This window comes from Balaenoptera physalus (assembly GCF_965194825.1).
Source record: "Balaenoptera physalus genome assembly, chromosome: 14".
NCBI classification, from domain to species: Eukaryota; Metazoa; Chordata; class Mammalia; order Artiodactyla; family Balaenopteridae; genus Balaenoptera; species Balaenoptera physalus.
In genome coordinates this window covers 36,805,268-36,820,513 of record NC_138893.1, presented here as the reverse complement: position 1 = coordinate 36,820,513, position 15,246 = coordinate 36,805,268, and the positions used below count along the sequence as shown (strand labels likewise).

The window sequence follows — 15,246 nt, the reverse complement described above, 5'->3', positions numbered from 1 at the left end:
AGTATGATCAGATCACAACTTGAAAGCCCAGTGGTTAAGTGCATGACTTCAGAGAAAGGCCACGTGGGTTTGAATCCTTCTCCAGGACTCATTAGCTGCAGTACTATTGGACAAGTGACTTGATTGCTCATTACGCCCCTTCCTAATCTGTAAAGTTAGTACCTACCTCACAGTGTTGAGAGGGTTAAATGTGCTACTCTATAGAGTACCTGCAACATAGGTAGACATGAGTTTTATCTGTATTATAATTATTACCATGTAAACCAACTTAGGATTCTCATAATCGTTTGCTTACAGTCTTGGAGAAACTTTAGTCAGTAAGTTGTATGATTAATTGCATATATTGTTAAACACAGGTAGCTAGTAATAGGCTCTTCGTTTCAGTTTCATAAGTATCTAAATGTGTTGCTTTTCAGTTTAGGAGTACCATTGGCAAAGTTGCTGTTTGCTGATTAGAGCTTTTATTTTTTCTCAAGAGAATTGCTTATACTTGTGACTTTTAATTTTTCTTTTAATAACAAAATCACTTAAATTCATAGCATTCTATAAGTCTTTGAGAGTTTGGTTATAAAACCATCCAACAAAGTACAAGAAATACAAAACAATATTTAACATAATCCCATAAAATTATCTTTAATAGGCTGTTGTATTTCATGTGGTGAAAGTCTAACCTCTATTCCTCATTCATAAAGTGTGGTGGACAATCTATTTTGCCACCTTTGGAGCATGCTTCTAAGTCTCCAATAAGGTAATTCTCATGAATTATATTGACAACTGAAAAATACTATACAAAAGTAAGGCTTACTGAAATTCTGATTGAAACTGACCCAACATTGTCTTATAAACATTGCCTCAAAACCAAACATGTTTATTTCCTTTATGATTAAATTTGTATATTGCACTTTGTAATGCATTAATAATCTCTTGGTACTTTTGCAATACGTAGCAGTAACTATTTCTTTGATAAAAAGGTATTAAAGAAGGCTGTTAAAATCAAATTTAGAGGAAGACTTTTGAGCAAATTTAGAATAATTTTACTAAATAGTAAATAATTTTCAATTATTTTACCTTAACTTCTTTTCACCTGAAACAGGAAATCAGTGCAGCTAATTATTTAACTATCCAAGCCTCACACTTCAGAACAGACAAGATCACCCATATCACATACCTGGATGGAAAGCAGATGGCAATGGCAGCAAGACATGTGCAATGCATGATGTGAATAAACGCTTCTTTACACTAGTATGAAAGCTTCATGTTTAATGTGAATGTACTTTGCAAGGTACTAATGTATTCATGGAAACTCTCCATTCAGTTATGCACATTGTCCATGTCCCAAGGCCTCAAATGAATTACCCATTTCCCATTTATTTTCACTTATTATGAATCACACAGATTATGATGGAAGATGTTTATAATTATTCTTTGGTAAATTCTCATCTTTGACAAAAGATTGAGTGGTATGATAAATTTCTCATTTAATTTAAGGAAAACATTTCCAAGTTCACTCCATGAAATTAATTTTCCTCTCTTATACCAAGGTTAATAGACTGCTAACGTAGTAAGTGTGTATAGTGTGGTAAGGTCGGGCTGTCTGAAATCATATCATGGTTCTATTTACTAGCTCTGTGGTCATGGGCAACTTAATTAACCTATCTGTGCCTAGGTTTCCTTCTCTTTAAATGAGTATTAAGTTGATATATGTAAAAGGGTTAGGACAGGGCCTAGCATGTAGTAGGTTCTCAATACCTGCAAATGTTATTTCTTATTGTGAAATCAGTTGTTCAGGCACCTTGGTTTTCTTTAATTCTTACTTTTTAATACTTACAATAAATCTTTTTAGGTGTTCCTAAAAGTAGAAGATGTGAACTGCATTAATTTAGACTGGATTAATGGTTTGCTGCAAAATATCCACGCTGTAAACAATCTCTGCATTGTTGGTGCTGAGGTGGCTTATGTTATTGATGTCCTTGTGGTAAGAACTGTTGATTTTTTAAAATTATATTTAACTGACTTTGTATCATAACACCAAGAATTTGGGGGTAATTCTATGTTCTTTTTTACTAGTTTACACATATACTGAACATGTCAAATAATAAGCATTGGTGTATGATAGCCAAAGAGGGAAGTTACTTCTTGTGAAAGAAGTGCCTGTAGTTCTACAAAGTGCCAGTTGGTGGCAGTGTCCCTTCACAGGCGCCTCACCAAATCCTTCCCCACCCCCCAAGCTTACTGCCATAGTCAGCTGGTAGGACCACCTCTGTTCATTTTCATCACACTGTAAACCTATCCTTAATGATAGAGAAGAAACTGTTTCTGCCTTATGGATGCTATCTGTGTAGAATGTGAAGTGCATTTTCCAACAGAAACTGGGTTCTATGGAAGTGAATTAGGTCCATGGGCCAGTCCAGGCATGACCCTTTAACCTACACGTTTTCTAAAAGAATAAAATAGACTTTGCTATTTATGAGGGATATACTTTGAGACGTTTATAAATCTCCAAATGCTCTACCATAATAGAAAGTAATTTCACACCGTGAAATGCAGTGAAGTAAAATCTAAAGATTTATGACGCTTTCAGATTCTTAAAGAGAGTTCACTCCTTCCATCCAACAACTATTTCACTCTGCACTTGCTGTGGTCCCGGCTCTGTTCCAGGCACTGAAGGCACATGGTGAGTGAGACAGAGTTTCTGCTCTGGCCACGTGTGGAAACAGTGCTGTGGAGAATTCCAAGGCAACGGGAGGGGGAGTAACAGGGGCAGCAGCTCACTTAGATGGTGGGTCAGGGAAGGTGGTGTAGAACACTGAGCCCAGTTAGGAAACAGCCTGGAGAAGGGTCGGGGAGCCAGATACTCACCTTCCTCTGCCCCCACTTCTCTATCTGCACCCCAATTTATCTGCCCCCCACTTCTCTATCTGCACCCACTTCTCTATCTGCACCCACTTCTCTATCTGCACCCCACTTTATCTGCCCCCCAGTTCTCTATCTGCACCCACTTCTCCAGCTGCACCCCACTTCTCTGTCTGCACCCCACTTCTCTGTCTGCACCCCACTTCTCTGTCTACTCTTCCCACTCTGTCAGGGGAGACTGGAGTACAAGGAGGAACTTAGAGTGAGTCTTTGTCCACAAAAGATAAAATCAGATTCATCGCCTCTTCAGAGAAAAACCAGTCCTAAGCTTTTGTGAATTTCTTCCTTGATCTTGGGGCCTGAACTGCAGGCTCTTAAGGGTCCAGGAAATAAATAGGAGTGGCTTGTAGGAAGCTGGGAGGAGATTTTGCTGAACTGAAGAGGAAAGTGTTGGCTGACTTTAATGTTCAGTGAATTGTTCACCCCCTTGGAAGCCCAAGGTGAAGAGCAGGAGACGGTCTAGGCTGAGGGAGCCTGGAGCCCCCGAGAGTAACTCAGGAGCCAGACCTGCAGAAGGAGCAGCTAAGGAACAGGTAGGAGTCTCTTCCCTGCCCCCTTTTCTGTCATTTTATCACAAGACACTAGGATTGGCCCTGCGGCAAGCAGGTGCCTGGAATAGGGTTGCAGGTAGATGGGGAAGGAGGAGGAGAAAGCTGAAGGGGAGGAGGGTGAGAACCAATATCAGACACAGTCTGTAGGGAAAGATAAGAAAGCAAGCAGAGATTTTAAATGGTGGCAGCAGTGGAGGACAGGGCCCCCTAACGACAGGAGCCATTGGGGCAGCCATTCACATGTAAAAGTACTCTTCATAATGCAGCACATAATACTGTCATTACTGGTGAAAAAATAAATAGAAGATTTGATCAAATGACAGATTTATCCAAGTGAAGGCAACTGCATGATTTTCACTATTATGAAGAGAGCCTGAAACTGCTGACACTAAAAATGTTTGCTCCTTTGTTCCCCATTAAGTTGATTGTGCGTGTGTGTGTGTGTGTGTGTGTGTGTGTGTGTGTGTAAACTCTCAGGCCACATAGTCTCATTGTGAATAGTCTTAAAAATTTTTTCTGAAGGCCAAAGTCATCCCAGACATTTGCTAGAGTTGCCTTAAAGTGGAGAAGACAGACACAGGCAAGGTGGATAATAGCGTGGGCGTGAGCTGCCTTTGACCTGTGTTGGGGGCGTGCTGGATGGGTTGGGTCTCAGGAGGGAAGGGCACGGGCTGGAAGCCACAGACATGGTCACTGGGCTGTTCTCCTTCCTGTTCCCGGGGACTGTGAGGCCCCTCAGCACAGGGAGAAGAACTCTGACAGAAGGCATTCCCCCAGCCCGCCCGATGCTCTCTGCTTCAGCTGGATAAGGATGGAGGTGAACATGGGGTCGCTTTGTCACTTTACCAGTCCCCATCCGGGGTGTGAGAGGGAGAAACATGTCAGCTCCTTTTTCCTTTTAAGCCTATTTCAACCATTCTACCTGCTCTTTTAAAAATAGTTGTTCTGTTTTCCTTTGAAAAAATCCTATCAGAAAATATTTGGATATTCCCCTTATAAAGTGCATTTGATTGGCTACAGCTTGGGAGCTCATCTGGCTGGGGAAGCTGGGTCAAGGACACCAGGCCTTGGAAGGATAACTGGTAAGTCAGCCCTGCAGATGGGCCTTGGGTTTGTTTACATATTTGTTTATGCACAAAATGTCAAGTATCTGAATGCCAAAGGAAGTCACAGAAGCAAATGTTAAGACAGGAGAAAATGTAACTCCCCCAAACCAAAACCTGGCATGCTTCCAAAGTGTGAGTGTGTAAATCCACGTTCAAAGGTGTTCACCGCGGCGTTATCTGTGGTGGCAAAGGAATGGAAGCTGTGATCGTCCACCTGTCGGGGATGGTTGACTGAAATATGACGCATTCCATGCTTTGCAGTTCCATACCAACTAATACACAGAATGAGATAGAGCCCTGCTGCTGGTCCTGCTCACCCAGCGTAGCTGGCAATGCTGAACTGGTTTGTTTAAGGCCCGTGCCATTGCAGTTGTGAAAATTTAGAATATTGCCCCTGGATACAGTGTTAAGTCTAAAAACAAGTTGCAGAGTGAACCCTATGAATTAGGGTTTTGAGGATGATACTTAATTGTATCCCTTCCCTGCACTCTGACTTTTTAGTGGGACTCTCCCAGACCTTCCCCATCTTTATCTTCCTTGGCCCCTCTGCAGAATTTGACCCGCTGGCCCCTCTGTGCTGTTGGAACACCCTCTCCTCTTGGCTCCTGTGGTTCCCCATCTTCTTGGTTGTCTTTGTTCTTGTCTGACAGCTTCTTTCCAGGCTCCCTTGCAGGTGCCTTTTCTTTCGCCTTCCCTTACTCGTTGGTATTCTTCAAGGTTCTATCCTAGGCCCCCTCCCTTACTCGTTGGTATTCTTCAAGGTTCTATCCTAGGCCCCCTCTTCTCTCCTCTCCTCTTCTCATTCTGTCATTTATCTCTCCATGCTTATATTAACCAGAAAAATAGAAACAAAACCTGAATCGTGTGACAGGCTGTTGTGCTGAGGTAATACACACCCCACAACTGTGGCACTTTCATGTCTCACTCATGCAGCATTTTCCCAAGGGTCAGCTGCAGCTCAGCTCTGAGTCCTCTCCACTCTGGGACCCAGTCTCCACGGAGCAGCAAAGAGACTTTGCTAAAATACAAATCTGACCGGAAATCTTCCCTTCTGCAAACTTGTAAGAGCTGCCCATCGACAACCAGGTCATGTCCAAACTCATCGTGGCTCAGGTTACATCTGGCTCCTGCTTAAAATGCTATCTTCATCTTTCACCAAATTCTAAAACTCTACGCACCAGCCCTTGAAAGCTAGTTACAGTTTCCCAAATGTGGTTAACCCTCTCGCCTGTTGGTCACGTATATTCTCTATCCTCTTCCCAGGATGCTGCTGACCCCATCTTCACCCTGGCTGGCCTTCTATTCCCTCACATCTCTGCTTGTATTTCTCAGCTCCAGCAGACGCAAGTCCTAGTTTCCCAAAATTGGGTTACATGTTGCTTCTCTGTACTTGCATAACACCTGTGCTCACCTGTCTCAGCATTGAGCACACTGCATTGTAGTGCCTTCCCCACCAAACAGAAAGCTCCTGGAGGACAAGGCTAGACCTTACTCCTTGTACCCAGGTGCTGAACCCTGTTCCTGGCACATAGTAAGTGCTTGATAAATAATTGTCAAATGTGTAAATGAGGAGTTATGTGAATGATCATAACATTTTAAAGACCCTAGATATCTTACCTTTGTTTTAGTAGACATTTGAACAGCAGACAATGGGTTGAGAGTCTGGCCACCAGGCTCCTGGTCCATTTTGCACCTAACATATGCTGACCTTGTCAAGTCCCTTCACTTCCCTGGGCTTCAGGGTTTTGTTTGTCATATAATGAATGGAACTAAGTGAGCCTTAGCTGAGGACTATGATTCTATTATTTTAACTGTGTTGCTTTGAGATCCATCTTTACATTTTGAAGAGCTCTCATCTTTTATTTTTATATTTTTACATATAAATGGTGCTTTTAAGATGGTCTACGATCCATAAGCTTAGTTATATGTATGGCATTCCATGTACAGATCCTAGAATAGCCACCTTGACTTGTCTGACTTCGTTAGCTATTTTGGCATTGTCTAGACACAGCCTCACTTGTGTGTAGGAATCTGACGTTGCAGTATATACAGACCCTGCATTTATAAATGTAAACAGACCCTACAGTTTATGTATCTGTCCCTCATGCTGAGTGGTGTTTGACCTACATAAATCATATAAGAAAGAATACCTTGCATTCACCATCTATCCTTCCAAAATAACAACACTATCCATGTACTATCAATGTACTTTTGTATGTCTTAGTTTAATACACATTATGCTTTTTCCTAGGGTTGGACCCAACTGGGCCGGGTTTCCACAACACTCCAAATGAAGTCAGGCTGGACCTCTCAGATGCCAACTCTGTTGATGTTATTCATACAAATGAAGTTCGCTTCCTCTTCGAGCTTGGTAAGTTTTTAACACAAACTGAAACTACACTGAAGCATGGAGGAGAATTTTAGAAGCGTTTATCCTGCTTTTTTAAATTTCAGGTGTTGGAACTATTAATGCTTGTGGTCACCTTGACTTTTACCCAAATGGAGGGAAGCACATGCCAGGATGTGAAGATTTAATTACACCTTTATTTAAATTTGATCTCAATATTTACAAGGACGCTAAATACTTTCTAAAATATGAGGACTGCTGTTATAAATTCAGTGAGCTCCCTGCTTGGATAGAATCCATATCCTTTTGTATATAATACAATATAAAAATATATTTTAGCCCAAAACACAGTTGCATGTATGAAGTTCCCAGCAGTTGTGAGATCTGCAAGGTCAGGGTCCACGTCTTAGTTACCTTTGCAACACCAGGGTCTAACAGAATGTCTAGCATGTTGTGCTCACTCAGTAGGAACAAGGAGGATGTATTCATCCAACAAATATGTATTGAGTGCTTACTATGTGCCAAGCATTATTCTAGGAATAGCAGATGTAGGAATGCATACAAAAGACAGACGTCCCTCCCTGATGGAGCTAATATTCTAATTTGCTAGAAAAACAAAAATAGAATAAGTGCTAAGAGACAAAACAAAGCATGTAATGGGAATATTATGCGTTGATGACAGTGGGGGTGACGTAGGGGAAGGAGATTTTTGATAAGGTGGCCAGGAGGTCCTTACTGAAAAGATGACCTGAAGGAGTTAGCCAGTTAGGCCTTCCAGGCTGAGGGGTGGGAATAGCAAATGCAAAGGGCCGGGGCAGGAGCCTGTGAAGTTCATGGCAGTGAGGAGCCTATTGTGGCTGAAATGAAGTGAAAGACAGGAGAGTAGTAGGACATTAAGTTAGAGAAGGAACAGGGCAGAGGGAGATAATACAGCACCTTATGGACTGTAGTAAAGACTTCAGCTTTTACTCAAGTGAGAGGGGAGCCATGGGAGGATTTTGGGCAGAGAGGGACATGGTTTGACCTGCCTTTTAACAGAATCACTGAGTCACAAATTAAATTAATCACAAATTAAACAAATAATATTTAACCTTTTAAAGTGGTTTCCAATAATAATAATAATACTAATATCTATAAGGCACTTAGTTAAAAGACACCAAAAAGTTTTTATTTGGGAGTTCCATTCCTCCCTATCTCTGCACATCATCATCATGTAAATAATGAAATATATCATACATAATATATAATAGTGCACAGTAATATAAAGTATGATGACATAAATATCTGGATGATTCTAAATATCCCATCACCTGATCCCATGTGGTCAGAATAGCTAGATGATGTAATTATTTTATCTTCCACTTGGCTGTTGTAGAGGAAAGATACACAGATCGTGACATTGAGAGTAACTCGAATTTCCTCTTCACTAGAGATAAGTTACAAAGTTTTAATAGCTGTTCTGAAAGAGTAAATGTAATTAGAAATATCTGTTTGCAATGACTACTTAAAAAAATACTGGTGAAACTACAGATACTCAAAATGAGAATTAAAAGCCAATTCTACCTAGTGCAGGTAAGCAAAATTCATTCAAAAAAGGCCTATTATAAAACTTATCTCTCTCACTATTTGCCATATTATGATTTAAAATTAGTTCTATTAGGATAAAATATAGATCATAAGACTCCTTTACATAACTATATTAAGTGTTATATACTGAGCACTTGAAATTCTGTAAAAGAATGAATTCAGATAAAACATACATTTATCATAAGCTATCATTTTGAGATATAATTCCTACAACTTTATTGGATTAAAAGCACATTTATCATTCATGTTAAGTCTTTAGATGACTTTTAAGCTTCAAGATATTCTATTTTACATTATACTTATTACTAAGAAACCATTTACTTTTAAGGTTCATAGCTCCTAATATTCTAATGAACCACCTTGTCTAAATCACAATTAATTATGAATATAAATCTGTATGTAATGAAACCTGATGTAAGAGAAGTCCTCCTTTTAAAAAAATGATGCCAATTCTTTATCTCTGCTATGTTGCATTTCTGAAGTTATGCTGTCTCAGTTATCTATTGCATAATGAACCATTGTGGCTTAAGAGAATAATGGTTTTATTGCCCATGATTCTAAGCCTCAAGATGCAGGCAGAGTTCTGCCGAGATTCTGCTTTGTGATGTGTCCATTGGGCGAATGCATGTGATTGCATCCAGCTGGGAGCTGGGCTGGGCTAAGCTGAGTGGGAAAGTCCAAGATGGCCTTCCATGTCTGGGGTCTTGGCACTAGCTCTCCTCTCTAAGTGGTCTGTTATCCTTCAGAGCTTCTCTCCCCAGCCTGTTAACCTGAATTTGTTAACATGGAGGTTGGGTTCCAAGAGAGCAAGAGTAGATGCTGGAAGGTCTCTGAAGACCAAGGCCCTTCCTCCACTGACTTGCACAGTGTCAGTTCCTATTGGTCAAAGAAGTCACAAAACTAGCCTGTAACCCCAACCCAGAAGGGAAAAAACAAAAACAAAAACAACTCCATCTCCTGAAGGGAAGAATAGTAACATGATATTGCAAAGGGGTGAGGACCTAGGAAGGAGTGATTCTTTGGAGGCCACAATTATAGATAAGTGATTTACCACATACACTAAAACCAAAATGTGGTTTCTCAAAAGTCAGCCAAGCTGGGTAGGTCATTGGAAGAATAGTCCATGTCAAAGAGTAAAAATGTTTTTATGTAAGGAAAAGAGAGTATAAATGACTGGAATGCTATGATAACTTGAGAATGCACAAATGTACTTAGAACTTTTATGTATTATTGCAATAATCCTATTAGTGGCAGTAATGTTGTGCCTGACAATGGCAAAACTAATTTGTCTGTAGCATTCTTTACAGTACCTCCCACCTGTCTCACCTGGAAGCTCAGCTGAAGGTGTGCACTGCTTAACCTTGCTGGCTGTTCTGTGACTGAATTGGAGGGAGTTCAGTCATTCCTGCAGAAACAGGGAGACAGAGAATTAACTGGTCTAAGGAGGAGATGCTATGTGCACAATGGTACTCAAAGCTCTAAGTGCTTGCATCCGAGGTCTGGGAAGTGTTGGGGATACTAGTGTCAGAGCACAGTCACCTACATTTGCATTTGTTTACTTATCCTGCTTGAATGTCCCTTTGGAGTCACACGAAGAATTCTTATGTACAAGAAAATGATATGTAATATTGATAAATGTGGAATATCCAAGCTTACACACAAGGTCTGGTGACCTAGACCCAAGCCAAAAAACTATCATTTAAAATTACTTTTTCTAAGAAATGGTTCATACTATCAGTTAATCAGTTCATTGCTACCAGTTAACTGGAAATTGTTTTCACAGAAGTGTTTTCCTTCTTTGATTGCAACCATGCCCGAAGAAGTCATCGCTTTTATGCTGAAAGCATTCTCAATCCCGATGCATTTATTGCTTATCCTTGTAGATCCTACAAATCTTTCAAAGCAGTAAGTAAAACGTTTTGCAGTGTAATTTAATTAGCAAGTCATTTTTTGAAGCATGATCAGCCAACTAAAAATTAGAGCATTGAGTATGTAGCAAAAAAATGCATCTGCCATTTTGGGAACTAATAGATTCTTTCTGTGCTGAGTACTGAACAGTAACTGGGGTTGCTGGAGGGCTTAAATAACTAAACCAACTATTTGTATTCTGGTTGTTTTGGCTCTTTTGAATTATATCCAATTTTGCTTTTTTGGCCATTTATTATGCCATAATTAGATGCTGCTATCTAAAAGGGCAAAAATTTTTGTGTGTATATATTTTAAATGTCATCCTCAAAGATACCCCGAGAAGCCTGAACCAATCAATAGCTACAATGAAACATATTACCATTTACTTGGAACATGAAAATTATTTTTATTAAAATTTAATTATTTATACAGAGCAGAACTGAGGCGTAGATAGCTCACAGGAGCTCCATGCAGATCAATACATTACAAAATACCAAATCTGATTTTGCTTGAGTCATAAAGCACGTGGTACCAGATCTGAGCTGAACATATTTTTCATTTGGTTATCATTATGAAAAGGAGAAAGAAAATCTATTTTGTAGTGGGAGGTGGAAAGATTTTCCTGCTTGTGCTTTAGAGATCTACCCCCTGTTTTATCAGGGAAGAAAAATGTGGGGTTTCCAGCCGAAGTGTGTTGTAAGTAATAGCATTGTGTGAATAAGTACAGTGTTGGGACAGGACTAAGCATTTCCCTCCTTTTACAGGGCAAGGTGAGTGAGCCCTCAGGCTGTCTTCTCAGTTTCCTGAGCAAGTTGTCCTTACTCATATCGTGGCTGGTGAACTGCTGTTCTTGGAAAGCTTGCCGTCCAACCATTGGCACTTCCTCAAAACCTTCTTCAAGCTCCAGATGCTGCTCTGAATGGCTAAATGGATCCTGACATTTACTACACCAAAGGCAGGTGGAAGGAAGCAGGTTCTCAGAGTCACAGTGGATTCAGAGTTAGTGGGGTTCAATCTGCTAAACTGGAGAACCATAGGCTCCTGTGCCACATGGATGCTAATTATGGCAACAAACTAGAGAACATCAAGTCAATTTCCTTGACATGTGTTATTGTACTTTTACCCAACAGTCATAAAAAATGAGATGAAATTTTAAAAAAATAAATAAAATAAAATAAGGAGGGGTTTTAGTGCCAGGCTGTCTGATTCACATTCTTGCTCCATCACTTGATAGACATGCAACATTGGACAAATTGTTTACTTCTCTGGGCTTTAGTTTCCTGATCTGCTAAATAAGGAAACTAAAAGCATTATAATAATAAGGGACTTTGTAACGATTAATTGACCTAAATGCATATAAAGTGCTTCAAACAGTGCCTTGCACATGGTAAGCACTCAATAAATATGAGCCCTTGTTATGTTGTTAGTATTTTTATTCATTAAAAATGGAGTTTTAAATGGGGTGCTTTACTATAGTCCTAGCCTAAGTGTCCATAGTTTAAAAATCTAAAAGTTCAAAACCTAAAATAGAAAATACTCCAACACTGCTACCCAGAATTTTTTAAGTTAATGTTTTGTTAGTTTTGCTTTAGATTTTAAAACATACAGATAAAATTGAAGTACCTTACATTTCCTTAATGCCCTTCCCTAAGGCAGACTTTGAAGCAAATCAATATACATATATCATATAAATAGTATCATACTGTAAGTATCTTTCTGAATTTGTTTTTAAATTAAATTTTATAAATTTAAGATCTACATTGATGTTTATAGACCTATTGTACTTATTTTGTAGGAATCGGCCACAATTTATTTATTCATTCCCCTACTAATGTGCATTTTGGTTGTTTGCAATTTTTGTTATTAAAAGCAATTTTGCAATGAACCCCTTTGCATATTGCCTTATGTGCTTGTGTAGAAGTTTCTTTATGACATATAATAGAAGTGAAATTGTCAAAGCATTATGTGCACTTCCATCTCTATTGGACATTACCAAATGTCTGTCTGCAATGTCTGTTAATTTATATTCCCATAAGAAGCAAATGAGAATTCCCCACTCCATGTCTTACCCATGCTTGGTATTGCTGATTGTCTTAATTTTTGTGAATCTGCTGAGTACGAAATTGTATGTTGCTTTAATTAGCATGTTCCTGACAACTAGTATGATTGAGTATCTTTTTACATAGTTATTGACTATTTGAGTTTCGTCTTCTGTGGATTGTTTATTCATATCATTTACTAATTTTTCTAACAGGCCCTTTTTCTTTTCCCTCAATTGTTTTTGTTTTATTAAGTTTTGTTTTTGCAAACAAGCAGGGTGGTCTGTTAGGCAACTTAGTCATTTTTAAATGCATATATACTTTATTTAGATTCCAAACATTTCTGATAGTTTAATAATACATCCTGAGTTTATTGAAGGTGAACATTTCTGATTACCTCTTATTTTCTGTCACCAGGGAAATTGCTTCCATTGTCGCAAGGAAGGTTGCCCAACGATGGGTCATTTTGCTGATAGATTTCACCTCAAAAAAATGAAGCCTAATAGATCGTATTATTTTTTAAACACAGGGACTCTTTCCCCATTTGCCCGTAAGTATTGTAGCTGAATTTTATTGTAATGCTTTAAGGCACTTATCTTTAAAAATTCAACAGTTTTTACTGAGTGTCTACTGAATAAGTGGGCATTGGGCCAGACTCCGAGGATGCAGTGAAGAACAATACAGTGAGCTTAGGCCAGGGTGAAAGCAAAAAAAAAAAATCAGTTTCAATCCTGAGTAATAAACTTTCTTTTGGGAGACGTTCAAAGGAGGAACTTCTGCAACCAGATCAGGGGAGCCTTCTGAGGGGAGGTGATTTCCAAGCTGACTCCTGAAAAGTGAGTAAGAGGGAGAAGGAAATGGAGTATTCCAGGTAGAAGGAACTGCATATGAAAATGCCTGGAGGTAAGAGAGAGCTGGAACTGAAAGAAGATCCCCCTGCTTGGATTGTAGAGGCCAGGAGGAAGGTAACACGAGACAAGGTGGGAGAGGTAAATTGGATCAAATAATGAAATTGTGCTCCATGTGGGAGGTTTGGGCTTTATCTCTGGGCAGGTAGAAGCAAAAAGGAACTGGGTGAATGGATTTGAGGGATGCAGAAAATGGAGAAGTCAAGGATGATTCTAGCTGGGTGGATGGTGTGCCGTTTGCTGAACTTGGTAACACAGGCAGAGAGGCTGGTTTGGAGTAAGTTGATGGCTCAGTTTCTAACATGTTAGGTCTGAGATGCCCTTAGGACTTGGGCGTGTACAGTTAGATATGGGTCTCGGCCTCTGGAGATGTGGTCTACAGTTACAGATGTAAGCATTTAGACAGTAATCTAAGCTATGAAAGTGGACGATGTAATTACCCAAGAAGACTGTGTCAAATGAGAAGAAAGAGAGCAGAGAAAGAGGCCCCTGTGAAGGAGACTGAGGAATGAATAGAGAGAAAATATAAAGCTGTGTGGGAGCTAGGGCAAGAAAGATGATGAGGAAGGGAGGGATTCACTGCACCAAATATGCTGAAAGGTCAGATGAGACAGGGGCCCAAAGGGGCTCTAGGGGTGAGCCACCAATTCCGTCATTGCTGAGTTTGGGATTTCAATGGAGAGGTGACAGTGGGAGCCATACTGCAGTGGAATGGGCTGGGGAGGGAAAGGGAGCTCTTTGGCAATGATTAACTCACAGATTGAAAATTCTCTCTAGTAAAATTTTTCCCCTTTCAGAGGCTTTTCAGACAATTTTATGAAGAATTGCATTTTTTTCTGTGTTATTAAGCATACAACAATTTCAGAATTCAGAATAAATGATCTATTTAGCTCTAGATGTTTTTAAGTTACACTTGACCATTTGCAAGGGATTTATCCTATTGACAGGCTTTGTGCTGACCCAGACCTGTATTGGCTGGGCATTCCTAGTACATAGCCCTGCAGGAGAGGAAGGGACAGTTTACTTTGCCTCTAAGTCATTTTAAAAGCACGGACCTTATTGCTCAATAGGTTTTCTAGATTTTTTTCTGGATTAGTTGTCAAACTATGGCAAATTAAAACTTGGCTACAGAAAGCATACATGCCACAGAATACAAATTTAATGGATGAGAAAAGACACACACATTTTCTTAAAGTTATAAAAATGTCTGGAAAATTAAAGAATTTTCTTTAAAAAATATTGTTAAGCTATTTACATTTACAAAATAAAAATGTGAACATTTATGTTTTTTAAAATATAATTTCTCACCAAATTCACTAGAGCTATATAAAGTTGTATTTTTTCATGGACGTGAATAGCCCTGTTCCACTTTAACCTTGAAAGTTGTATTTACATTAAAGTAGCCAGGATGTCATGCTTTCCGTGTGTTTTTAACCCTTCTTTCTCTTTATTTCCAGGTTGGAGGCACAAATTGTCTGTCAAACTTGATGGAAACAATGTCACTCAAGGAAGCATATTTCTCCGTGTAGGTGGAACAACAGAGAAGACAGGGGAGTTTGGGGTTGTCAGGCAGGTAAGGACGAGGACCTGGCAGGTAACAGTGCTGCACTCAGTTCTCGTGTTCGTCTGGCTCAGTAAGGCTCAGTCTTTTCTTTTCCTACAATACCACCAGCTATCTTGTTATAGTTAACTTTTCTTTTTACTATATATTTTCCAAATATAAAATAGAAATCATAATATCTACAGTTCCAGCTACAAGCAGAAAACATTAGGAAATGATAACATGAAAATACAGATCTAAATAATAAAGCAAGGGGGAAAAAATTGACAGGAAACAAAATATATTTTTAATCCAGTCCATTAATGTTATACAAATTTGGGTAGATC

General features: G+C 39.4%; 1 protein-coding gene across 2 annotated transcripts; it reads left to right on the top strand.

The window, feature by feature from the left end:
- The first annotated feature begins 1,249 nt into the window (after positions 1 to 1,249).
- Positions 1,250 to 13,236, top strand: LOC309642211 (pancreatic lipase-related protein 3-like). Of its 2 annotated transcripts, XM_082423435.1 has the most exons (5): positions 1,250 to 2,674; positions 3,348 to 4,281; positions 4,438 to 4,546; positions 6,822 to 6,941; positions 11,177 to 13,236. In XM_082423435.1, exons 2-5 carry the CDS (start codon positions 4,276 to 4,278, stop codon positions 11,188 to 11,190), a joined length of 249 nt encoding a protein of 82 aa, XP_082279561.1. In that variant the 5' UTR covers positions 1,250 to 2,674; positions 3,348 to 4,275; the 3' UTR covers positions 11,191 to 13,236. The 2 variants fall into 2 exon arrangements, 1 of the variants encoding a protein (XP_082279561.1); XR_014253046.1 differs by lacking the exon at positions 11,177 to 13,236 and having other exon boundaries at positions 3,348 to 5,287; positions 5,332 to 6,913.
- The last annotated feature ends 2,010 nt before the right edge of the window (positions 13,237 to 15,246 follow it).

Coding starts and splice junctions, on each gene's coding strand:
- LOC309642211 (XM_082423435.1), top strand. Junction 4,547..6,821: donor AGGCCTTGGAAGGATAACTG/GTAAGTCAGCCC, acceptor GCTTTTTCCTAG/GGTTGGACCCAACTGGGCCG.